The following is a 27,182-nucleotide window of genomic DNA, read 5'->3' on the forward strand; positions in this document are numbered from 1 at the left end:
TTTCTGAAATACAGCTACAAGCACTATTGATTTAATCTCTTTTCATCCGTACAGGAGAAAGGCAAACTTTACCTCTGCTTATTATTGCTTCATTAATAAGAAACTAAAAGCCTAGCCGTGATCTCCTGTATATAAATAGGAAAAAATGATGAAAAACATGAAGAAAAAGGGAAACGAACAATGTTGGCTGAGCAGTTGACTTTGCTGCTGTGCAGAACATACTAGTACATCTGCCTTATCAAATTACTATTATTGTGATGGCTTGCCATGCCATCTAGCAGGGATTCGGGGTACTACCAGTTCTGGGAAAGAGGTAAAAAGGCAACACAAAAGCAAGACAAGGAAAAAATTCTGGAATACATATTCACCAAGAGTAAATATAAGCATTTGCATTTTTTCAGATAAAAACATTTCTGAATGAAGAGTAGCTTCTACAAAAAGATATCTTTTACCTTTAATTCTGTACTACAGACAGAGCACTTTCACAAATTTCACTACACATTGTGTATGAAAATATTTTTCTTCTACTTTTAAATTTCATGTTTGCTCATTTTTTCTAATATTAACAAAGAAAATCTGTAGCAGTTGGTTTTCCATACATCATGCAGCATTTCTATTTCACCTCCGTTGTCTTCATTTTCTTAATCCCTTCTCTTTACTTTTTTATGATGCTTCTTTGAGTTGAACCCCTCATGCCAATACTGAGGCTGCACTTACAGCAGTTTGTGAAATTGCTAGTGTCCAGATGCACTACACACCAACATCTGTATTATGTAGTTGCATTTTACTCCCTACTGGCATGCAAAAATTACTTATTAGACATTTTAAAAAGGGGTAATATGCCATTTTTCAAGTTAAAGTAATTTTCCATCCAAGAAATTACTAATTCCCACCAGATATACCAAATCAAAACAGTACATTAGGCAAACTTCATCACTTGAGCTTCCTACTTGAAGACTGTATTTTATATTGCATGGACAAAATCATATTTCTGTTCTTTTTTTAAGCATTTTATGAAGCAGGAAAGTTGAATGACAAAAATTTTATTTGTTCTTAATATAAAGCTACAGCCATTCTATCACTTGGCCACACAGGCAAAGCCTTTCCCAACCGGTACATATATCAGTACTGCGTTTGCCCCAAGCAGCTATTAAAAGGACACAAGAATGCCCTCTACCTCTCACTATGATCCCAAGCCTCTGGATTATATAGATGTCAATAACTTTGACATTTCTCCTTCATTTTCCCTCCCTTTTCCTCAATTTCTACTGTATCTATCTTCCCTCTCTAGCATGAATGCCTTACGCTTCACACCTTTATCCTATATGCCTTTTCTCCTCACTTTAGCAGATTTTTTTTGCTTTCTCTCTTGCAACATGTAGCAGATCCTACCAAAATATGGTTGTGACTCCTCCAGCAAACAGAAGCATTTTGGTTGCATTCTCCCCATTGTAGCTATCAGGATCACCAAGACCCCTAGAGCCAGTTCAGAGAAACAATATGTACAAGCCAAAAAGTGCTGTCGACTCCAGTACTGTGCTTCCTTCAGCCTCCTCACCCGGCAGAATGGGCTAATGGGGAAAACAAGGACATAAGTGCTGGCTAAAAGACCAAACACAAGACTCCAGCCTTGCCCGGCCCTGCTGTTGGGAATTGACTAATTTCTTCTGAGTTACTGATGAATGCGTGAGAGACAATGCACTCATTGATCACAGCAAGCACAGGTTCACAAGGGTAATTCCTGCTTAACTAACTTAATTTCCTTGTATGACAAGGTCACCCAGCTAGCTGTCCAAGGGAAGCCAGGAGATGTGGTGCTTTTGCTACTGTCTCTCACAGTATTCTCCTGGACAAAATGTCCAGCATACAGCTAGAGAAGTATACATAACACATTCGGTGAACAATTGGTTGATGGGCTCAAAGAGTTACACTAAAAGTTACATTAAAAGAGGTTACATCAGCCTGGTGGTCAGTCACCAGTAGAGTTCCCCAGGGCTCCATTTTAGGGAGAGTGATCTTTAATATCTTTATAAACAATTTGGATGCAGGAGTGGAAAGTACAGGTCCTCTTGCCCCCTCTAGGGGACTCCATGCAGAAGAGTTGGCACCTTTCCATGCTCCAGGGGCAGGGCCAGGGAATGGGAAAGAAGGGCTCTCACCACACTTGGCAATCAACAACTCCTACATAGAATGCTAGCAGACCTTGTCCAGGCTGGCTGGGCCTCCCTTTCCTGCAAGGGCAAGGGTAAGCACAGAAGGAAGAACAACATCCCTGCCTCGTGCCATGTGAGAAATGGCGTGTGCTTACATAACTGACATTGTCCAGCTCACAGCTATGGCCACACAAGGGAACAGCATGGGTCCCTGGCCTATCTATCTACTGAGACATGGTGTGAGACCCACGCATGGCAGCATGAAGCCCATGGAGGTGGACCCACCTCAAGAAGAATCATTGATGGCAGTGGGTCCACCTTCCACAGGGGTCACCTGGCAGTACTCCAGCCATCCAGGCTCCTTCGTGCGAGATGGTGCCAACAGTGTCCCAGGAGCGCCTGACCCAGGAGTACCTGTCAGTACGGTCTTTATCTTAACCCAGGAGTTTTCTCACTTTTATCTTTCCAGTTGTCTCTGCGATTCCTCTCAGGCAGGTGTGAGTGTCTGTGTTCTGCTGTGCTGCCAGCCAGGGCCAAGCCATGAAAATTACGTTGTGCAATTTACACACTTGAAGGAAAGGATGCAATTGAGGGGAGTCTTGACAGGGTTGAGAAGTAGGCCAATGTGAACAATTAATATTCTTCTAATATAAATTACTACTACTCATTGGGGTTACTTGTATGAAAAAGACAGAAGAAGGGAAATCACTGTGGGTTTTGGGTGAGGTTTTTTTAGGCTGTGCAAAATGCTCAGTGTGATCAGGTTCACCTGTCAATAGAATTCCTGAGTCTTCATCCAGTAACAACAAAAAACCCCATTTGGAAACAAAAGATAGTTCCAGTAACTAGTGAAAGAAACCGGGTTGACATCCAGAAGTGGCCACACTGCTGGAGAGGAATGAAGGGTCTTTGAGCAGCCATGAATTTTCACAGCTGACACTGAAATTCTTTATTAAGTTTGATACAACATCTAACCAAGCTATTTGTTAATGGTGGCAAAATTATTTTTTGGCAAATTCACAGCCAGTCTTTCTGTTCAAGCTTTCATTATTAAAAGAAATCAGTTAATCTATTTAAAACAGACGGCAGAAGGTTAGAAACGTATAGGCTTCAAGACTACTAGCTTCAAAGCAAATTCATTGTGGTTTTGTTTTGGTATTTTTTTTAAATGTAAATAGGATGCTTCCTTTAGTATTGTGTGAGGATCGTTTGTGTCTTAAGGGAAAGGAGCACAAGAGAGAAACAGCAGTCTTAGAGTCAGGCTTTGGGTCAGATTTGAGAAAAGCAGCAGTACCTCCTGCTCTGCCTCCAGCAGCTGCCTCGTACCTCTCCCATTCACTGCTCTTCCTAGGTAGACCACAAAATGCTAATAAATGGGTTTCATTTTGCTTGGCTAATTAAAACCCAAAAGCTAGAAAACAATTACTTAACAGATATTTACTATTCATCATCTGACAGGCTAAGAAAATTGGGGCTTGTTCAGCCTGAAGAAGAGAAGGCTGCATGGAGATCTCATAGCAGCCTTCCAGTATCTGAAGGGGGCCTACAAGAATGCATCAGAGGGACTCTTCATCAGGGACTGTAGCAATAGGACAAGGGGTAACGGGTTTAAACTTAAACAGGGGAAGTTCAGATTAGATATATGGAAGAAGTTCTTTACTGTGAGGGTGCTGAGGTGCTGGAACAGGTTGCCCAAGGAAGCTGTGAATACTCCATCAGTGTTCAAGGCCAGATTGGATGGGGCTTTGAGCACCTTGATCTGGTGGGAGTGCCCCTGACCATGGCAGGAGGGTTGGAATTCGATGATCTTAAGGTCCTTTCCAACCTGAACCATTCTGTGGTTCTATGACTATGTATGTTTTGCCTGACTTCCTTTTGTCAGACTTGTATTTAATCTGTTTTGGTTTACATATAGTTATACCAGAATCTTACAGAGAGGGACTATTAACTTTTATTTCCTTGATCAGGACATCATTACCTTTGAATCTGCCATTTTTTCTATAGCTGCACATAACTGCAATTTACCTAAAAATGGAATTTTTGGGGGGCAAATTCTATTTACATAAAATGTTCATTTTGACTGTCCCTTTATCTTTTCTGATGATTTAATTTAAAATATGCATGGAGAAGAAGTACAATGATCCTTCTAGATGGTTCTGAGACATTTTATTTTTAAATAGAGTTTTCAAGGTCTTCTACTTGTACCACGTATTGAAAGTTTTCTAAAACTTCCTCCATGTAACTTGCATAGTTATTTTCTGTATTATGGGGTGGGAGGGGGGAGGAATCAGACAAAAATGTAGATCGAAGTTTGCTGCCTCTGAATTACCCTCTTTTCCCCAAATACTCACTAGCTTTTTCACTACTTCTTTCCCTATCCCAGTACATCTCACTGTCTTTAATTCTCTTTTGTTTCTGTTTTTGTGTCACTTATCAGTGGTTTATGTCAAGACTTAAGTGCTTTTAAAATGGAGCAGACTATAATGAGGTACAGACTACATGATTTAAAATACATTTTCTTTGTCTCCGTTGTAAAAAGCCACAGAAGTATATAGAAGATACACAGGAACCATAGATGTACACAGAAGATGTACATACCTTTAAGTCTTTCCCAGACATGCACACACATATTCCTTGGCATTTTGTATTCAAAAGTAACAAAGTTGGACAGAAAATATTTCACAGGTGACCTGCTGCCAAGAAGAATTTGAATTATTTTTGGTCATTTTGAGTTATGAGGTCTCAAGATAAAAGAAAGGAACATTAAGAATAAGCCATTAAGTCACTTAAGCAAACAGTCCTAAAGGAGTTTACTGCTAAAGCGAATGACATTTCACTGTCCCTCTACCTGATGTAATGAATGATACATGAAGCACTTCAGATAGTACCATGGGGTTCAGAGTGATGAGCTGACAATGTGACTTCCCTTGGCTTCACTGGCAAGCCACCAAAAAGAAGTATTAAACCACTGTGGGTTTGTTTCCCCTCCTCAACTTTTTCCAGTGGCGTAATACACACATAAATATTTTGACTTTCATGACATAAGGCTCTTTTCTCCCACCCTTTATAATGAAGAAAATACTGCATCATGTTTGCTTTGTAACTAGTTAAGATTTACCAACATGGAATGCTACCCATATATTTGTAAAAATATTTTGCAATTATCCATATAGTGAAATCCTTATACAATGAACACGACGCAATGAAGACAGAACAGAAAGTAAAAAGCAGAAATACAAAGAAAATAACCTAAGGTTATTCTCTCATACTGACCAGTTTGGTTTTGTTGCATACACTCCAGCTACAACTTTTAAATTATATTAAATAGCTGTAAAAGAAAAGAAGAAAGGAAGTTTATTCTGTACTTTTTTTAACATAAGACCTTATTTGGAAAACTAGACAGGATACAGAGGAACATGGCAATTACAGAATTATAGCACATAAAAATCACATGCCCAACTCCAAGACCAGAAATCTTCGTGCTAATATTTCCTATACAGCAAAAGATGCAGAAGATGAACACATCAACTTACAGACTTGGCCTGACAACAGTCAGTAAGCTGAAGACAGACAAAAAGAGAAGGGGTGGGGAGCACTGCTTGTGTTCCTACTCAGTTGTCATTACACCAGCTGTATAATTGCCAGGTTCTTAGAACATTTATCAAGGAACCAAAGCTCTGATGCCTGTTCTCATTACTTGAATATTTGCACTGTCAGCCCTTGTGTTACTAAGCACAGCTTACACAACAAAGTACTCTTACGGTAAGAAAGCAGCCCTATCCAACCTTCTGCTAACAGTTGCCGCCACCCAAGCACTCAGAATTTGAGAACAGGAAAAAAATCAGTCATAAACTGGAAAATGAGGGGTTTCACTTGTCATGAATTAAAAAATAAATAAATTAATCCTGGTTTGGATCTTACTGCCTCCACCACAAACACACGCATCCCAGCATTTGCAAAGAAATCAATTAAAAAAAACCAAAAAACAAAACCAAAAAAAAAAACCCAAATCTGAAATTTTCAGCACTTTTTAGTCACTTGAGAACATTGGATAAGAGCCTGCTTTAAAAGGGGTAGCAGATCACGGTCACAAATAACTACATAAACTATTAATGCATATGATCATAACAAAACAACTGAAATAAAAGATAAAAACAGGGAAGAGAGAAAATGTTCTACATAAATTAATCAAAACCTAGAGAACAGAGAATGCAAGGAAAAATCCATATTGTAAAAGATGTAAAGCCAGTAAATGCTTTGAGTACATTAGGAAAAGTTTTAGCCTATTGTCATATATCTATGATTAGATGAAATTAGAAATAGCTAGATGGCAGATTTCAAAAAGCTGTTCCAAATGAGGAAATCCTTGTCAAACAAGAATGTTTCTTATTAGGCAAGGCCTGACACCAAGCAAAACAGTTATCCAGAATTAGAAAGAAATACAAAACCATGTCTTATTATGCAAATATTTTCAGAGGAGTGAAAAAAAAGACAGAGATAGAACTGCTTACAAAGTGATTTGAACCACTCAGCTGAGCACATCTAAGCTCAATGAAATTTCATACAATCAAGTGCAAGGTCACACAGTCAGGACCAGAACTAGCATACAGAGTAAATATACTGCATAGGAACTGCAATGAACAAAGATCTGGAGGGCACAGTGGACAAGCAAGTCTGCATAAGCTTCCAGTAGTACGTTATCCAAGAAGGTGAATCCGATCCCTGAAATATAAAGGGGATTCCTTTCCCGCTCTTTTATTTCTGCATGCAGCAGCAATGTGCTTAATGCTAAGTTATTATATTCACTGTAGCTAATCATATTTTAAGGTGTTGAAAAATTGCTGAGTGTTGAGTCACACAAAAATAATCCCTCATTTTGTGCATTTTAGCAAAAGAAAACAAAGGTTATAGGATACAGTATATAAAAACCTTCATGGAGATAAAATAACAGATGCTAATAATTTTCTTCTAATGGAGCAGGAAACAATAAAAATGATCAGCAAGATGCTGCCATCAACAGCAACTTTAAATATCTTGAAATTTTCTGAAGGCTTACCTGTGTTCCAAGAGGTTAGACCTGTCAATATCAATGACAGCAAAAGCTCTTCAGCCAATTGTTTTCAATGTTATCCAGTCCCACAAGTCTAAAGGTCTTTACTGGGAGTATATGCCTAACATCCTTTCCGTTTACCACTGGAATAGAACATGTTTCATCAGCATATATATAAACATCAGCTGTTTTCCAATCACAGGACACTATTTGTTAAATATTTTCTTGCTGATGAATAATTCTGGTATTTTTTTCTCTTTAATGTAGACCACTATGAAGGATTATTGTTTGCTTTTTGTTTTGTTTTGTTTTGTTTGTTTATTTAAAATATACTTTAAAAATCCTTCCAACTGCTTTTAGCATTAATATAGATGTTTCAGTACTATGTACAGGTTCCCCTAATATTGTCTTGGGCTCCCCCCAAATGTCTCAGTGTGATGATTTCCAATTTATGCTAATTGGCATCAACATCAGACATTCCATGATTAAACAGTAAACACTTTATTCCACGGCTGTTCTTGAGGAAGATGCTATTATCCAACACAGGAGATGCTGAATGCTTGCTACTTCATAAAAGCCATGGAAAACCTAAGAAGCCACTGTAATCCAGAGTGGCATTTAAGAGGGTAAGCAAAGCTTACAGAAGCACAAGCCTCTTCATTCCAGAATCTGGTATAGTATCAAGAGCACCCTAAAAGCAATAATGTCAAAAATAAAATTACCGTAACTTTTGGAAGCTGGGACTTAAGTTTGAATGGGAACAATCCTGTTTCGTTTTCATCTCAAAAAGTAGTGCAGATTTCACATATGCTCTCTCAACTGAGAAAGTGAGAACAGGTATGAAGTCCTCTAACTGACCATGTCCTAAAGCACTGACTTTCTTTTATTTTAGTTTGTCTGGCTTTGTTAGACGCCCAGCTGATGACGACAGTTCCTCATTAGGATAAACATTGGGATTTGAAGGTTTGGTCTTTTTCCACACAGCAAGAGATTCTTTTGCAACAGCAGAATTCAAGTCCCCATCGAGTATTTTTCTAGGAAAACAAAGTTCAAGTCCTTCCTGCGCCTTACTCAGAACAAGGTCTGGAAGATATTTTTAACAGCACCACTGTTCAATGGAACCAGTGTCTCTGGCCTGATACATATTTCATTTTTATGGATTGAGAATGGACCACTGCCTTTGTAACACAGGCCATACATAATGGCTTCCAGATTCCAATCTTGTTTCAATTAATACACATTTTCACAAATATCAGCCTTAAAAATAAAAGTCAGGAGTGTTGCAGAATCTACTGCAGTCCTTGGTAAATCACTCACACTGTGAAGCCTCCTTCGCCCTTGTCTGAATCTGCTTATCTATACCTTCCAGCCACTAGATCTAATCCTTTTTAGCCAAACTGAAGATCCCATTATCAAGATTTTGTTCCCTTCATTTGTACTGGTAGACCCTCATCAAGTTATCCCTTAACCTCATTTATGAGGAAGTGAAAAGATGAAGCTTGTTAGATCTTTCAACTACATAATGCATTTCCTACTCTTGTAATTAGTACCATGGCTTTCCCTGAACTTTCTCTAATTTAGCCATATTAATTAATGAACCACAGACCTCAAACTGGGCACAGTATTCGAGTAACAAATGCACTCATGTCAAATTCAGAAAGATATGCCTACTCAATACATCTCTATTTATTCCTCCAAAATTCATAAAAGTTATCTATGACACAGAATTGAACTGGAAACTCATAGTGATCTGATAATCAACGAACTCCCCCACTCAAATGTAATAGTCAGCGTTTCCTGCTACCTGAAGTCATTAGGCTGCTACTCGCACAGGATAAATTGCAACTAAGGCTGTTCAAGTTATCACGTCACAGAAGTACATTTTTACAATAAATATGGACAGCATTTTCCTGTAAGGTTCATTGATTGAAACATATTCAGCTTTGTGCCAACTTTGGCTGGGTAAGTGGCAGCAAATGGTATCACTGCTGAATCCTCTTTCTTACTTAACAAGTCTTCAACCTTTCAATCCTTGGCAAACCATCAGTAGCTATTACGTGGTGTTTAGGACACTGATAAGCTAAGTGCCATAGGGTTGAGAAAGGATACCATCAACAGTGCAAGAGGAATGCAGCCTTTCAGTTATGAGTTTCATTTTACATTGACATTTTCAGACCTAGGAATTAGCTGCCGTTTAATACATGTAAAACATGTGAAGTGCTGCTGCTTGATTATGCAAGACTTTCATTTCTGAATCAAAATATGGACTACTAAGTCTAATCTTCACAGAAATCAGAGGATATTACATTAACACTTTTAGCTTTATCAACCACTACTTCTAATTTCACCAAAAATACATCATGCTAGCTTGACATGGTCTGGTTTTCCTATAACTCATGTTGATTGTGGCACTAATTATACAACACTTCTTTAATTCATTATTAATTGGGTTCCTTATTATTTTGCCCAGAAGTGATGTCAAGCTGACAGACATGTAATTATCCAGGTCATGCCTTTTACCCTCTTTGAATGTTGGCACGTTAGCTGTTTTTGTGCTGGTTCTTCAGTATTTCACAGCTTATCAAAAATCAACATTAATGACTCAGGAAGTTCATTGGACAGCCCTGTTGAAACTAATTTTCTGGCCACGCCAATTTAAAAATGTCTAAATTTAGCCACTACTAAAGAACAATCCCCTGAGTGCCTATTACTGGAAATTACAACTACAGAATATAGCAGATACATATTTTAATTTTCTTAACTTTTTACATCACCTATCTCACCACATCCCTCTCACATCAGACCAGTGAGTTAAACCTCTTTCTGATTCTAAAGTAAGTCCATGCTTCTTATCGGCCTTACCTATGCTCACTACTGGTCTTTTTTGCCTTCTAATTTGTTCATTTTCCTTCAGCCTTTTACACTGTATGTATCACTGTCCTACTATCTGTCCTCTGAACATGGGATAAGTTTTTAATCCATGTGCTCTCCTTTAGTCCCGGCTCTAAGCCAACAAGCTGGGCAAAGTGATCGTAAAATGACTGAATTTTCAGTCTTTGGAGAAGTCGGGAAGAAGGTCAGCAAAACCTCCACTTTAGATTTCCAGAGGGCTGACTTTGGCCTGTTTAGGATGCTGGTTGGCAGAATTCCTTGGGAAATATTTCTGAAGGACAACAGCATCCTGGCCTGTATCAGAAATAGCGTGGCCGGCAGGGCCGGGGCAGTGATCATCCCCCTGTGTTTGGCACAGGTGAGGCCATACCTCAAATACTGTGTTCAGTCCTGGGCCCTTCACTACAAGAGAGACATTGCGGTGGTGGAGCAAGCCCAGAGAAGGACAACAAAGCTGGTGAAGGGTCTGGAGCACAAGTCTGATGAGAAATGGCTGAGGGAACTGGGAGTGTTTAGTTTGGAGAAGGCTCATGGGCGACCTTATTGCTTTTTACAACTACCTGAAAGCAAGGTGAGGGTTGGTCTCTTCTCCCAAGTAACAAGCAATAGGACAAGAGGTAAAGCCTCAAGCTGCACCAGGGGAGGTTTAGATTGGATATTAGGAAAAAATTCTTCACAGAGAGGGTGCTCAGGCATTGGAACAGGCTGCCCAGGGAAGTGGTGAAATCACCGTCCCTGGAAGTGTTCACAAACCGTGTAGATGAGGCCCTCAGTGACATGGTTTAGTGGTGGTCTTGGCAGTGCTGGGGTAATGGTTGGACTTGATGATCTTAAAAGTCTTCTCCAACCTAAATGATTCCATGATTCTAAGTAAAATTTCCACATAGCATGCCCAACTTTGTTTTAAAAAACCCACAACTGTTCTTTTTAACCTGACTAAATACTCCCAAAAGAATCAGCTCATCATTATTTTCTGGCTTCTACAAATAACCATGATTTGGTCTTTCCAAAAGTCAATCCAACTTTTCCTTACCATTGAGTTTTTTGTAGACCTGCATCATAACTCTAAACAGACTAAGAGTCACAGAGTACTCGACCTGTCCTCCCTTCTACAGAAACCTTTTTCTTACTTGTCCTTCTCTAAGCTTTTTCCCCATTCTAATATACTTTTTTTTTTTAATAGGAGGATCAGGACCGTACAGAAAATACAGTTTAGGCAGCAGCAAAACTGTTTTCTGTTTCACACTATTCTTTTCAGAATAATTCCTAATACACACTTTCTACTGACCCAACACTTCTCCCTTGCTTTGGTTATAGGCAGGTCACTGACTGAGGAGCATAAGCCAAGCAAAACACACCCAAGCATGTGTTCTGGCTTGACATCCAGTGTTCATAACTGGAGACAACAACTGTGGACTACATTGCAACATCCATGTGTACAGAAATGGTCAGTAATCCTTCTGCCAAGGGCTGCTAGGAGTAAAAACCAGCCAGCTCAAATATCTCACCATTCCTTCCCAAAAAATCAAGCAACCCACTTCCTCAAGCATAAACAGAGCCAACTTGAACTCCCATCCAGAAATCTGGGAAACTCAGTTACCAGATCTGAAAATACCAGATTTCACCACATCCAGTTCATAGGCACCGAGTCCAAGTATTTTAAACCTCTAGAAACATACCTGAGAGCCTCTCAAAGCAACTTAGACCAACAGCAGGAACAAGTATCAAAATAAACTTGAGGTAAGTTTATAAAACAATAAATAAATCAACAATATTAGGTAAGAATCTTCTCCCATGTGTAGACAAATAATAGCCTTGTTCCTGATCCTCATGGTTATGAATGATTAGTTGACAGTACATTCAAACATTAGCCCCTGCATCCCAACTCTGCACCTTACTCAGGTTATTTTTTGGCGTTGGCACAAACTGAACTTGGAGTAGGTCCAGTTCTCACTCTAGATGTGCTGCTTCTGTATTTGTGCTTGGGATTGTTTGATTTTATCTTTTGGGAGAATGAAAAAAAAAACTCCACACACACACACACACACACACACACACACACACACAAAATCACCAGAACATTCTGTCCCAAGTAAACATACTATATCAGGCTTCTAAGATTGAAATTTGTTTTCTCTATTGGAGATGTAAGGAGGAGGGGAAAATTAGCATAGAAGCCTGATAATGTTTTCATTTCACGACTGGATTCACACTGCTTAGAGATAAGAACTTTTTGCTTGAAATCTAGCACTCACTAAAATGACACATCCACTAGAAAATGCTGTTGATAGCATTTGTCCTGGCACATAGTTGCCAGGGCATCAATAAAAATGCGTGCACAGCAGGCTACTGCAAGGACTTCCCAAAGCAGGATGTTGTATCAGCAGAAGATATACGGATAACTGCAGTTATGCAAATTCTCACAGCATTTGGTCACACTGAGGGAAAGTAGCAGCCTCTTAAAAAAAATGAGACGAGCTTGAAGACAATGTTCCCAGTGCTCCGCCACATCATTTCCATACTGCACAGGTTCCTACCCTGGTCCCTCTGTTGCACTTCTATGATCTGTTCTTCCGCATGTCAGTTTTTGCTTTGTCAGCTCAACTTCTGACACCCGAATACTGAAGATTTTGGATGGTGATGAATGGCAATGCAAACCTGGAATAATTGATAATGACTGTATAACTTTCAGGTGCAGAAAAATGTTCCTGTAACTGTCAGTTAAATTCACCATATCTCAAACACATCTGAGCTCCATGAGCTGCTCTGCACATGAGGAAAATTGATAATCACCTTCCACCTGTAACCTCCCACTGCAGTCAGTCACTAGAAAATGGTTTGGGGTCTGGAAAGCCTGGAATGAAAGCTGTCACAAGGTGAACATGCAAAGTCTTCAAGGCACATCTTGTTGCACGTGCTGCTAACACTGGACAATGCTTGACAAAAATACAACCATGTGAAAGGATGATCACCCACAGAGTGACATTTACGACAATGAAACCTATCACATTTTTAATTCTACTTTTTTTTTGGTCTACTGTATCACCTCTGATTATGAAAACTGAAACTGCTGTTCTTCCCTAGTTACACAAGTCCCATTGGACCTCTGGAAAGGGAGACATGTAATAATTTGCACCATGAACTCTATGACAAGGTGAATGCAGGGTCATTTTTTTCCTGATCAATTTATTCCATTGGCAAGACTGAATTGTCAGATGTGCTCCTCAGGGATCCCTGGCTTTAAATTTAGATGGCATCCTTGCAGACCACCACAGAAAGATTGAATTGCCTCTCAAATCAACGTAGACCAATAGTAGGAACACACCAAAGAAAGCCAACAATGTGGATATCACAGAACCAAATATTTCTATTGCTATTACAGTATGCTGTATTTTCTTATACTTACAATAGCATTAAATTAAAAGGGCAATTATTACTGGCATGTCAGAGTAAGGAGTATAGGGATACTATCTGCTGATTTGGAGAAGCTTGTTACAAGAGCAACTTCAGAGTACAATGAGATGCCATAGGACTGAAAGAAGTTTTAAAAAAGGTGCGCTTGCATATTATGCTGTAGTCATAGTAGTGCTTTCGGCTTTTGTGAACAAAAATTATCCACAATATTCATTTTAGTTTTTAATTAGAGGACAGAGAGATACCAAGTAATTTGGGGAAAGAATGGATAGTCCTTATTTGTTTTTGAAGTTTAAATACATAGTGATTTTCACCAAGAGAAGCTTCATGTGTGGCAGTAAAGGGAAAAAAGCCTATGTGGTTTTAATAGGTAAAGGCAACATACAGTTTTTAGGACAAGCTACACATCAATGTGTAAGACTTCATATTTCCATAGCAACAGAGTATAAACTATGGTTTGTACTCTGGTAATCAGAGTAAGAGACTCTAGTTCCAGCCTGGATAAATTATCTACAAGGAACAAAACAGTGACTGAAATAGAATTTAAGTTCTATTCTATGTTGCTTTCTAGTCTGAAGTTATTGCCTGAAAACTGTAATGCTGATTTGGTGCATATGTACTTTAGTCTGTCCTCACTTTGATACTGATGTGCTTTAGTCTATCCTCATAGATCCATTTTCTCATCTATCTGCTTGTGATCACCACAGTAAAAGTTTCTGCTTTCCATCACTTCTTTTCCTGTACATCAAGCTTGATCTTTCTACAGTTATGTGGATGGCACGGCTCAAAGTGCAAGGCTTCATATAAACAACCATTCCCAACTAGATACATAAACTTGGCACACAGGAAATTGTAAGGAGCAAGGTCTGAAGTTTTCCTATGAAGATCACTAGATTGAAGTAGAGACCTTCTTTGTTTCACTGTTGTCAAAAGCTTCGCATATCACGAGTACTTCAGGGAGAATATCCAAGAACAGCGTTCCATAGTTAAAACCAATGGGATGGGATTTGTCTGGGTCATCAGCAGATGCTGTGCCAATTTAAACATTGTTAATTTATTATGAGCAGCAGTGATCCAAGGAGATATATTATTCATAAGAAAATCAAAGGCCCAAGGAAGAGGACCATATATGATTACTTGTTCCAGGTCTTTTTGCAGAGATGATTACACCATGAGAGAACTGTGCCAGCCAAAACGCTCTACAAGCTGGTAGAGAGCCAGACTAAAATGCAACCAGACTTTTGCTTGAAGACAGAAACCGCAAGTTCAAGTAATTATTTTATATTTAGAGCATGATATGGACTTACCAAAAGACCATTTATAATGTCTCGTATATGTTCAGTTGACAGATCATTTGGTCAGATCATGTAAGGTCAGACAGGCTAATGCAAGTTACTGGGTTTTATGAAAGAATCCTTTGCTGTCTTTGTACGTGCTCAGGTGCTACTCGAAACACCCACACACTAAGCCTTCTTGAATTCGGCCACTACACTAACATTACAAAACTACAACCATCGTATCAGCCACCTAGCCTCAGTCAGACCCTGGGCTTATAGAAAAGTCAGTGCTCAGTAACCTGTACTGAATTTACAATGCTTAGGTCTAGTATCATTTCCTAAGTAATTCCTAGGTCATGACAAAGAATGAAGGCCAGTTGTATGATCACTGAAACCAGCAGCAATGGAAAGTAGAAAAAGAGAGAAGAGGAAGAGGGGGAAAAGACAGAAAGGGAGGTTATACTCTTATGGGTGGAATGAATGTGTACATGCATGTGAGTAATTGCAGTATAGCCTCTAAACACACAACTTAAACAGAATAGTTCAGACCTTGCTTTAAGACTGTGTTGATTCAACTTCACCCACAAATTGACACAAGCAATTCAAGCAGCTGTAAACCCACATAATTTGGTTCAACTTGATACCACCACATCAATTTAATTATAGTGATATAAACAGCAGATTTAGAATCACTCCCGATTAAAACTTCAGCCAAGCAGAAATTACTACCTGGGACCATGTTCCATCACCAGCATTTTAAAAAGTCAGTTACCAACAACACATTAAAATGATCTCCAGTGCAAAGACCAAAGCTCTGACTCTCTTTCTCCAGACACACACTCTGTTTGAGAGTCACTCTTCTATGATGGGATGCTCCACAACTGAAATTAAGCAAGAAGGTAGATGATTTCTGACAACCAGCGTCATACATCCTAGATGGTGTTACACAGAGCTGGATGGATGCTCTCATTGTCAGATTATCTGTAATAAAGAAGCAGAAGCTGCTCTCCGTAATGAAGCAATCCCTGCTTTGAGTCTGACAAAACCTAGTTCCTAAAGAGGTTTCAAGGGTGTGAAGCCCAAGCAGAACGAGGTATTTACACTCTGATCCTCTCAACAGGAGGACAAATGCTTGTGTCCTCACCTTTCCTGTCTGCCAATTAGGTAGTTTTCCAGCTCACACTGATTACCATTCTAAGGCACTGGCTGTTTATTTTAATCAAGCAGCAAGTGTAGCTACTTAATTCAGGGATGACAGTTTTGCTTCCAGGAGTAAGTGTTGTAATGCTGAGTACTGTAATATCTTTGTGCTTCCATTTGTGAATCTAGCTATAGATACTAGGCCATGAACAAATTAAGAGTGTCAAACAATGCCAAGACAAACACCTAGGATAATTAATCCCCCAGTAAACATACATATCCGATTCAGTGTTGAAAAGAATACAAATCTACCCAGTACAAACCTAACCTATGCTGCAGTCAAATGCCATTTCCAAGCCTGCCAAACAAGGCAGGACATTTGTTCCATGAAAACCAAATTAAGCACAAAAAAAGTATTGTAATACCATTCAGCGCTCCAATACTTGACAACCCAGGTTTAAAATCTACTGACTAGACATTCCTAAACACAAACGCTAATCTTGGGTTTCTAAATATATATTGTTTATTTATAGTTAAACGTTAACATCTGAACAGAAATCTGCAAGCATGCAGGGACAATCTTTCAGTGATGTTTCTGTTTAAACTGAAGTCCGCAGTAGCCACATGTTCCGGTCTTTGTATCTTTGTCCTGAAAAAACACAAAAATACAACAGCTTCTAGTTTCACTTCATAGAACTTTCAGAAATTACAAATTTTGTCTTACTTATATGTGCCACCTTAAAACAGATCAATATAGCTGAAGTACGGAGTTTAATCTTATTTGAAACACTGGAAGTAAGGACAATGGTATGAAGTTCACGCTTGAGTTCTGTTTGCTATGCAGCTTCCCTTCTGCCAGCCTTTCAACTACCAGGTCTAATCTCAACAATACAACTTTGAAGTCACGCCAAGTGATATCTCTTCAGCAACAAAGGGTCCTCCTACCAAACTGGACATCTTAAGTAAGTTCAATTACATCTGTTCCAATGTTCTGAAAAATTCATTTCATTTCATAATTATTTGAATACAGAATAGGCTTTGGCATTTCCAAGTTATATCTAGACAGGAATTTCAGCCAGTCATGTAAGCTACAGAGTCAGTTGCAGGAAGAGGGAAATTTCAGTAGGATTCTGGGAGAAATTCTGAAAGAAAACATTTTGGAGAAAAGTAGCAGTTACTACAGTATAAAATTTTACTTTTCTCTCCAAACGATACATTGTATTTTTTAAAATTTAGAAGTGTGACTGACTGCAAGCTCTTGTTGCAGTCCTTTCTAACACAACAAAACACAAGACAGGGATCTTCTGTTATTTAGCAACATAACCATTTGAGTCATGAAACGGTTCTCATTCCTTAATACAGGATTAGAAGTGAAAAATCCAGGCTACCATCCACCAACAAAAGCCTGGATTTCAATTTTTAGAGCTAGGGGAAAAAAGCTGGTCTAATACCATTCTCCCTGTTTGCTGAAATTAGCTTTTAAGAACTAAACCACAGACATCTTGTAAATGGATTGTTAGTACAGAAAGATCTCAAAATTCACAAAAAAACCTTAAGGCATTCTTCAAAAAGAGCATGGCACAAGTCAAACAAATCAATATAAATGCAGTGTGCTGCAGAAGTTAACTTAAGACTGAAGAACGCAAGCTTCCTAAGTGTTACAAATTAGAACCTCCGAGAATTTGACTTTGAATAATGCAATATGAATCACTACACAGTTTGTTCTTTGTTCAAAATAGAAATGCTTGTGATTATAGTTAGGAGTCGCAACAACACTGACACTAAAGGACCCCAGCCCTCCTCCACCACTGTTTTGGGTATTAAGCAAATGTTAAATTTTGGGTGAGCAAGCAAAGATTTTGATACATTTGCAGTCAGGGTCTGCCCAAGAACAGTATCTAAGCAACAGGTCATCACTGATTCCACTGAGGTCACAGGACAGTAGCCTGAATATTTTTACTCTCTAGAATAAGAATACACTGGAAACTATCGCTGGTGTCAATAGGAGGATAAGACAACATTTATTCTTCATTGATTCTCTGACCATGATTGAAACATTTAATCTTCAGAACTACCAAGACTCTGAAAGACTGAAAGAGGGGTTGGTTTATTGGTTTGTTTGTTTAGGGTTTTTCCCCCCCTCTCTTCTTTTCCTTGAACTTGCAAGGGTCAAAATAAACTGCATATTCCTAACAATACTGCAATTGTATCCTAAATCTGCACCACAATGGCATTTAAATAATTAGAGTAAGTGTCTGAAAATACAAGCAACATGTTATTTTTTGCTCTTAGGGCACTGCTTGTTCATACTACTTCAGTTAATCTCTTAAAAAAATAAAATTTTTGTCCTATCAAACAAATAAAATTTTAAAAAGAAATTTCTGCAACTTCACATGGAAGCCTTCTAACTCTTCTGACTAGAAATGTTAATTTTACATAAGGCACTAAATAAAATGAGCGTCTCGGGCGGTTACTCCTTTTACTTTGTTACACTAGCACGCCCAAAAGTAGGCAATCTTACAAACAAGAATTTACAGGCAAAACATCCTCTATTCAGAACAAAGATATTACCAAGTTTATGTACACTTTAGGATGTCCTAAAGCTCCACCACCACCATCGCATGATATCACTCTGCTTTCAACTTCACTCACAGGCTGCTCTGCTATCAGATCAATCGCAAAATTCTTGTTCACCTATAAGACAAAAAAAAGAAACTTTCAGACACCCTCCCCACTCAGACAGAAAGCAATTACCATTTACTGCCTCCCCAAGCAGTTCCACTACAGCCATCTTGAGAAGTTCCTTCAGGAGTTTCCTCCCACCTCCTCCACCAACTTTTAGGCTGTGCTATAAGCCACATCAGCGAACCACATGTCACGACTGCATGGTCAACTCTGCAAAAGTAATCCCCTTCCCCTGATACAGAGGCCACATCAGTGCTCAGGTTTACAATGCGACCTAAGCAGATTCAGCAGAGAGGTGAGCAGGAACAAGCAGCCAAGAACAGAAGATACTTAACTGACACTGCCTCTGTATTGTGCTTTTGTGACTACATGATAAAATTGCAAAAGACTCACTGCTGATAAAAATAATAGTGGGACAAGTAAGGTCAGGAGTGAGATAAAACAACTGCTGGTAATTTAGAGCCTCTCAGCATACGCCTTATTCTATCGCTGCACAAGAATCCATGAACAGGGTGCATAACAATGGTCAGAAAGGCAAACTGTTCAGCATTAGAAAAGGTGTGCCTCTCTGTAAAACCATCTTACACACACTTCCTGAATACGCACACCAGCGACAAGCAGGCTTTTTCCTAGGTCACACCTGCATGGCCTGGCAAATGTACCCATCTCTGGACAGGCCTGTGATACAGCAACTTGTGCCTCAGCAGGACCTATAGCACCCAGCCACAGCGCTTTCCTCCCTCATCCACACCAGCCTCTACTAACCTACCCCGAGCCAGTACTAAGCAGATAACCCCTCCTACCCCTCATGTAAACTTGCTCCAGGAGGGGCCAGCTTTCTCAAAGATGATGTTATACATGCACAAGTATAAAATAATACACGCACACAAAGAAGGCACTATCTAATGCTCTGTATGTAAGGCTCATAAACATGCCAGTATTTGAATGAAGATGAGATTCTTAGGAAAAAGATGAGTCTCTAAGAACTACAATGATACTTTTATCTAGTTCTATAAACAACAACTTAGAGTCTTTCACCAAGCCTCCAACTGAGTCCCCCCTAAACGTGCATTTTTGGTATAGCAGTTGAAAAGTCAGTTTTGCCAACAACCATATTTTCTTTACCTAAATAAGATGTTAGCTAAATAAAGTTAACAAAAAATTTTTTTTTTGGTATTGAAGCAAATTGGCAACATCAAGAACCTCACAGGCTGGGGCCTGCAAGTCACATGTAATCTTTGCCAACCTGCAATGATTTTTACTGCTGCTTTTAATAATGCTCAAAACTGTGCATCCTTTATTTCATGCTGAAGAAGAGGGAGGTACCACCATGGTGCACCAGTGCTTCAAGATCAGAAGCAGAACTCCACTCTTCACAACATTTCTGAGAAACAAGACAACACTCAGACTACAGATGCAGCTGTGAAACCCTAATGCTAACAGCTGAAACACACTAGGGGATAATAGCAAAGCTCCTAGAGAGAGATCCCATTCATAAGCACAGATGAGGATCATTTTAGTATTTAACAAGTAAATTTTGTTCCAATTTCACAATTAAACCTTAGCATTAAACCTTGCTTAGCAGACTCAAAGCTTGTCTTTTGCTGGAGAAGGAGGAATTGGGCTAAACAGAAAACCCTGGGCAATCCTCACCGCAGAGTCTGAAATGAGCTGCTGGCAAAGGCACATCAGAGAGACCAGTGCCCTATGGAGAGTTAGGCTTAAGAAGTGTTTCCTACAAAGTTACAGAAGTAGCATAGAAACAGCTATTGCATTTGGGAGAGACCTACTTTGCCGCTATCCTCCCAGAAGTAAACTACTACAGCATTTTAAGTAACATTTTCATTTAACTATTTCCCATGTAGAATCCTCATTTCTGCCACACAGCACAAGTTAAATTGTAGCGATATAAAGAGGTATACTCAATACAGAACCTCAAAAATCAGCATAATTACTTCAGGTTAATTTAGGAAGGGAATAATTACACACAACTGCATTAAAAATCTATCACACCTTATATTTAATGCCTCTACTATATATACACATTTATAGCATTAACACTAAGGCACTCATCAGATGCTCAGGCATTGAAGAATACAATTTAGCTGAAACAATCTCTGTTTCCCTCCCTAAGACAAACAAATGCCTAATGGAGCAGCACTGTTCGATCATTAGACAGAACTCGGTACTAAAGGACTTACAATTTCACATACCCACTCTATTGATAAGCAGCAGCAACAGGCGCACCAGATAACTTCACAGTACATTTGGCTGATGCTGGTGTTACTCGACTTTGCCTTTGAGGCTTCATTATTTCAGAATACTCTAAATTTTAGTTTTATCTTACATCACTGTTCAGTAAATGCGTTCCAGGCTCTGGAAATGAAGTGGCTTCATTAAAAACTCAGTTTAGGTAAAGCTCAAGATTTTAACTATGCAGAAGCAGATAAAGCTTCTAAACATGCATTTAAACATATGCATAGATGCACCATTCAACAGGGCATTTAATTATGTTATTTTTCTGAACACAAATGGCACTAAAAACATGTTTAAAATTTTCTTAAAACAGTTTTCTTAAAAAAATGCTTAAAATAAAAAGTCCAAGTTTAACATGCTCAAATGCCTAAATGTAAGCACTTAGCATGTGTAGGACAAGTCTCGAATTTCCCAAAAAGTAGAAAGGTACACAGAAACTACTATAAACTGCCTTACAATTAGAACTTTGAATAAAACGAAAAAACCACCAAAAAACCAAAATCTAAAAAACCAGATTGGTTTTAGTAGGTTTCTGGGGTTGTTTTTTTTCTGGTTGTGGTTTTGAGGGTTGGCTGGTTTGCCGTTTTGTTGCTGGGGTTTTAGGTTTGTTTTTTTAAGGACCATCAAGTTGAGGACATCAATCATCAATATCAAATATAAGAAATCCCTCAAACGAAACCCTCCCCTGTGAGTAAAAGTAGAATGAGTTACCTCCTTTTGTCGTCCAACAAATCTAACTCTTCTATAATCCTTTTCATCATATACCTAAAGAATAAAGTAAATGTGACGGATTTAAAAAGCAGTAACCATAAATAAAGAACACAAAGGCTTACAGACTGTCAAGGCTAAATAGTTGAAATTGTTTCTTCAGCTCTGAGCATTGACATCATCTTACAAGTATGTTCTGCACAGAAAATTTCTGCCACACAGGAAAGTACATTTCAGGTTGGAAAGTAGAAAAGAGAGTGGGAGGTGGGGTCAAAGCCAGTAAACAGAAGCCTTAGCTCTGACAATAGAGACAAAGAGAAAATTTATACTTATAATGCTGTTCCTTGATCCTACACTGCCATCTGTAAGGTGGACTAAAGTAGGAAATTCAAGTTTCATGTTTATTTATGTTCAGGTTCAGTAAGCACAGCGAGAACCCTCCTGCGCTAGCTCCACCAGCCATTCTTCTCTCCCACCTCTACAAGACACTACACAAGCCTCCCCAGCTCTCACACTCAGTTTTGACACCAAAGAACAGACGAAAATGAGTTATGAGACCGTGACACCAGGGTACTGACAGCAGAGTACCTCCTACCTGTCAACTCTCCGCCTGTGTCAAACGCTGGACTCATACCACAACGCTTGATAATTCACAGGATACAGAATCACAGCATGGTTAGGGTTGGAAAGGACCTTAAGATCATCTAGTTCCAACCCCTCTGCCATGGGCAGGGACACCTCGCCCTGCATCACCCAAATTGTTTTCTGAGAACACGCGTACCTCTGCTTATGTATCATCCAAGAGCACCGACTTCCGCAGCGTTCTAGATGAAGCACAGCACCGTGCCGCTCGCAGCACCGGCAGTGCTTTACCACAGGCACCAGCACAGCAGGAGACAAGGCCTTTACGCGCCCGCCCTCCCCGGGCAGCGGAGGGGGGGCAGCAGCACCGTCGCGCCGCGCCGCGCCGCCCTCCGGTCCCCACGGCCCTGCACGCTCACCTGCCCGGTGTGCGTCACCAGCTCGCCGGTCCCGGAGGCCCGCACACCGTAGGGCCGAGCGGCGGCCGCCACCGGCAGCGACCGGCGCAGCGACAGCAGGCTCCGGAAGGTCGCGCCGGACGCCGCCATCTTGAGCCGGACACGTGATCCACCCCGCCGCTGGCTTCCGTGCCCTTCTGCCAGGTCACGGCGTGTGCGCATGCGCGGGGCCGGCTGAGGCGGCGAGCGGCGGCCTGCGGAGGGGAGCGGCGGTGGTGTCGGTCAGTGCTCAGTGCCTTCCGGTAGGGGCTGGGGCGGCGGGAGGCACAGGGCGGGTTGTGGCGTGGGGCGGGTGTCCTCACAGTGCTCTGTCCCCACAGGACATGCTGTCTCTCCTGGCCAGGGCGGCCGCCGGGCCTCTGGGCCGCTCGCCCTTCAGTTCCCTGGCGCCGTGGTGGCGGGCGGTGCCGCTGCCCGCGCCGCTGAGCCGGGCCCTGTCGCCGTGGTGCGGGGCGGCCGCCCCCCGCGCCCTGCTGGCACTCCCGTCTCCTGCCGGGCTGCTGCCGCCGCTCGTCGCGGGGCTGAAGAGCAAAACGTCGCTGAAGAGGCGCTGCAAGGACTGCTTCATGGTCCGGCGGCGGGGCCGGCTCTACGTGCTCTGCAAAACCAACCCCCGGCACAAGCAGCGGCAGCTGTAGGCCTGCGGCCGGAACGCCGCCGCGGGATCCCGGAGGGCAGGGAGTGGGCGTGGTGTGGGCCTCGAGTCCGGCTCTCCGTGTCCCTGCTGCGGGCACCGCGCCCTCTGCCCTGCGGCTTCAGAGAGCTGACTGCTGGGGACACAAATCGCCAAATGGTGAAGGTGACAGCGTTTCATCTTAGCGCTAAAGTAGAGCGGGTGGAGTTCTTCACCGCCCGTGCTGTAACTTCACATCATGGATGCTGAGAACTGAACTGGGAAGCCACAGCTTTCAGGACCTCTTCTTATCTTAGCCGTGAAGCCTTACTTACAATCACCTCTCTGTTAATTTAGTATGGGCAAAGGTGAATCATCAGACTCTTGATATGTGTTTGTGTTTCATTAAAGCATAATGAAAATAAAGTCTGTTGATGTGCATTGTTACAATATACAATTAATCTTAAAAAACCTCTCAAACCCTAGATGTTGAAGGATGTTAGAACCAATAGTTTCAAACTCAGATGGGCTTCTAAGTGGGAAATAAATATGTTACTTTGAAAGACCATTTGGCTTTTTTCATAGGTGTTAATAGGTGAGGTAATAACAGCTTTTAATTGTTGAGTTGCAACAGACAATCCCATGTAGCTTTGGTAATGCCAGTGTAAGCAACCCTTGCTGCTTATCACTGTGGCTTTTGAGGAGAGATGGTGGCATTTTAATTAATATAAAGTTATCACTTTTTTTTAAGTTCTAGTGTCTTAAAATTGTCTTATAGTTACATATTCATCGTTCACAGTGTATTAGGGAGTGTTCTTAGCCTCGTCTTCCTTCACACAAGTCTTCTCTGATGTTTCTGGTATACTTACTATTCTACAGTTTCCCAAACCTTAAGCCAAATAAAAAGGCAGTACCTGGGAATCATTGCTTTTTGGGTGGAGTTTGTAAACCATTTTGTGTAGATGTCTACAGGAAAGAAGATAAAAACAGTTATTTCGGATCCCAGTAAATTTGCCTGGTTTCTGCAAAGCATTAGGCTCACGTATATAAATGATTGAGGCATTAGAATTGCCCTTTTTTTGTCTTTTACACAACTTTTACTGTGTCCCTAGAAACAATTCTGTACAGACTTTTTGAATGAGGTAGTGTGGGAGGCTCATGCCAGGCTCGTGTCTGTTAAATACAGGCTACACTCAGAAACAGGATTACCATACAGAAAAGGGGGACACAAATCACTACGTTTTCATCTGCCCCTTTAGCCTAAGACAAGTTTTTATACAGTGCTGACTCAGCAGCCTATTTCAACAACCTACAATTGGGAAAAATTGTTTCAGAATTAAAGCCATTGAGTTTAGTGCTGCTAGTCAGAAACTTTGACATGTGAAGTAATTTCAATTCACATGTTTAATGTGGCTGTGAATGATGCACGTGTCGGTTTGTGGTACCTGGGGTGGAGTGTTCAAAAGAATGGAGCATTCACAGCTATCACTGGAACAGCATATTTGGTTGTGCTAATAGATTTTGGAAGGAGGATTATAGGATTAGAAACCAGAAGGCTCTGAATTGTAATTGTACTCTGCCGTTGACTTGCTGTATAATCTTGGAAAAGTAATTTTGCCTTTGTCTTGGTTTCTCCATCTGTTAGGCAGGAATACTGAATCTCACACTTCTAAGTACCATTTTAGTTGATATCCACAAACTGTTACAGAGGTGCTCTAAAAAAAAAACCTGCATCAGATTCTAAAGCTTTTTGTAATTTGGATGTTGGGGAGGTGACTAGAGCTGGTGGTGATGCGTATTTATTTTGGGTTTGTTTACAACAACTACAAAACAAGAAGCTGAAATAATGTCAGCCAGTAGCCTAGTGGTTGGTAGCTAAGGGTTCACATCCTTCATTACAGACTTTCGGAATGTTGTGCTACTTCAACAGCTGTTTTCAAAGGATAGGGTACACAGCTGCTACTTAAGCTACCCAGGCCAAACTTTTAGTCCTGGAATACTAAAAATACCAGTCTATATTAGTTCCGTATGCTTTGTTTCTCCCCCTTGCACAGATGTTGTATGGGCAGAAGGTGAAGGGGAGGGGAATGATAAAGAGTGCACAGCTAGAATGTAAAATGGCTTAGGGCGTAAATAGGACCCAATAACACAGAAAGAAGAATCTATACACTGAAAACTGAAATAAGACTCTGGCTCCAATTACATTTTCAGCTTATGGTTTCATGCTGGTTTTGTGTCTAGGTTACCCCTTCCAGAAATTCTTCATTCTTTAAATCCCCACAGTGGAGTAGGAGCATGACAACCGATGTCTCCTGTGACTGTTTCCATCATACAGTTATTAAAATCATTTTGCAGTTGTGAGTGACTGAAGTTGCTTAACTCCTCGGAACTGTTCTAGGGAATGAGACTGTGAGATTCCTGATAAGCAACAGGTACAGATGTATTTAGGTCAACTGCAGGATAAATATACAGAGCTCATGTATATTAATGACTGTCAGGCTTTGTCTGTGGTTGTGTGTGTGTCTGTGGTTGCGGGTATGGGAGTTACACTATTGGTTGCTGAATTCAGGACAATAGCTCTGCAATAATGACAGCTGAGGGAGAAGTCTTTGGGAACTATAGTACCAGGGAAGCTGTGTCTGCTTGGATCAAGGCAGTACACACTGAAGTTAGCTGACCGACAGGTGACTTTTCCAGGTGCTGACACCACCAAAGTCAGTTTCCCAGACTTGTTAAAATAAGAGCTATTTTTTGGTTCTGTAGACACCAGGTTGCTTTTCCAATTATCTTACCATACCAGGTACATAAGGGAAAAAAAAAAAAAAAAAAGGGCACAAGAAAGGGCAAACCTTAAGAGCAATTGCTAATGCCTTTGCAAAGTACTAACAACTGGAAACTTCCCTTAATTTGTAGAGGTGAAGTAGGTGACTCATATGGAATATCCATGAATCTATGACTAGGCAAAGGAAAATTAAAAGTTGGAATTATTATTTTACAATAAACAAAAACCATAAATACTCAAAAAAAGAAGCTGAGAAGCAGGCTGCTTTCTGTTATTTGTTTAATAGTGCAGATGGATACAACATGCTAGTGCAGACATTGTTCAGATATCTCTGTAGTGCCAAGGTCTTTCTGTGTTTTCAGTGAGCTCCATGCACCTGGGTCTAGAGAGGTTTCATTACCAAAGCTAGCTTACATGTATCTGCAGTGTCACCATATTCTCCAGTTCTGAAATAGCAAGGGTGGACATACCTTGGTATACACTGCTGAAAACTAACAAATGACTTTATGATGCAAATTAAAGATACAGTAGTCCCATTCAGTTTAATCAGGCTGATTATACATTTAAATACTAGCATTCATTCCATTGCAGCTCATCAGATTATTAACTTGGAGCTTGATATCTCTGCCAGTGGTTTAAATTGGGGAAGGCTGAACATGTTAGTCCTAGAGGCTGAGAAGGGGCTGGGTTCTTTCCAGTGAGCAGAGACGGTTTAACTCACCACAGCTATGAGGGGTCATGCCCTCACCTGTCTGGTCTCCTCTGCTCTCCAGGACTTGAATTTGTCTTCCTGTAGGAATAGCTGAACTGCCCACAAAGCTGTTATTGAACTGTCACAGTTTACAGCCCAGTTTTTCTACGTAAGTGGTGGTGTTTTACTTCTATACCTCTGGGAGATAAACCATAGCAGTTTCGTTATTGCTCTGTATCCCACTTGTAGTGGAGGCAGCAATCTTTATAAGAGCTTCATCACAGTGAACACATTGAACCTGATCTAAAAATGATGAAAGTGGGTACGAGGAGAATATTGGCACCCAAGATGAAGCTGTCACTTGCTAGAGTTATCCACCTGCCTCCAGAAATGGAAAATTCACCATTTCACTTAGAAGCTTGTGCATTAGACTTTGAAATCCATTGTCTGTAAGTGTGAATACAGTGTTGAGAGAAGTATT

At 40.5% G+C, this 27,182-nt stretch overlaps 2 protein-coding genes across 3 annotated transcripts; one reads left to right on the forward strand and one right to left on the reverse strand.

Annotated features, from left to right (window-relative positions):
* Positions 1-16,426: 16,426 nt before the first annotated feature.
* NDUFS6 (NADH:ubiquinone oxidoreductase subunit S6) lies at positions 16,427-23,206 on the reverse strand. The gene is made up of 4 exons (XM_030485700.1): positions 22,577-23,206; positions 21,579-21,632; positions 18,498-18,620; positions 16,427-16,575 (listed from the first exon to the last, which is right to left on the reverse strand). Exons 1-4 carry the CDS (start codon positions 22,775-22,777, stop codon positions 16,510-16,512), a joined length of 444 nt encoding a protein of 147 aa, XP_030341560.1. The 5' UTR covers positions 22,778-23,206; the 3' UTR covers positions 16,427-16,509.
* On the forward strand, positions 22,740-23,791 carry MRPL36 (mitochondrial ribosomal protein L36). Of its 2 annotated transcripts, none has more exons than XM_030485714.1 (2): positions 22,740-22,836; positions 22,936-23,791. In XM_030485714.1, the coding sequence occupies exon 2, from the start codon at positions 22,939-22,941 to the stop codon at positions 23,251-23,253; it is 315 nt and encodes a 104-aa protein (XP_030341574.1). In that variant the 5' UTR covers positions 22,740-22,836; positions 22,936-22,938; the 3' UTR covers positions 23,254-23,791. The 2 variants fall into 2 exon arrangements, with proteins under 2 accessions (XP_030341574.1, XP_030341584.1); XM_030485724.1 differs by having other exon boundaries at positions 22,760-22,857.
* The last annotated feature ends 3,391 nt before the right edge of the window (positions 23,792-27,182 follow it).

The sequence above is a fragment of the Strigops habroptila genome, chromosome 1 (genome assembly GCF_004027225.2).
Source record: "Strigops habroptila isolate Jane chromosome 1, bStrHab1.2.pri, whole genome shotgun sequence".
NCBI classification, from domain to species: domain Eukaryota; kingdom Metazoa; phylum Chordata; class Aves; order Psittaciformes; family Psittacidae; genus Strigops; species Strigops habroptila.

Excerpts from the sequence above, each read along its gene's own strand:
- NDUFS6 (XM_030485700.1), bottom strand. The coding sequence starts at position 22,777 with ATGCGCACACGCCGTGACCTGGCAGAAGGGCACGGAAGCCAGCGGCGG. Across the intron at positions 21,633-22,576 it reads TGGTGACGCACACCGGGCAG|GTATATGATGAAAAGGATTA; the intron begins GTGAGCGTGCAG and ends TTTATTCTTTAG. Across the intron at positions 18,621-21,578 it reads TTGTTGGACGACAAAAGGAG|GTGAACAAGAATTTTGCGAT; the intron begins GTAACTCATTCT and ends TTTGTCTTATAG.
- MRPL36 (XM_030485714.1), top strand. The coding sequence starts at position 22,939 with ATGCTGTCTCTCCTGGCCAGGGCGGCCGCCGGGCCTCTGGGCCGCTCG.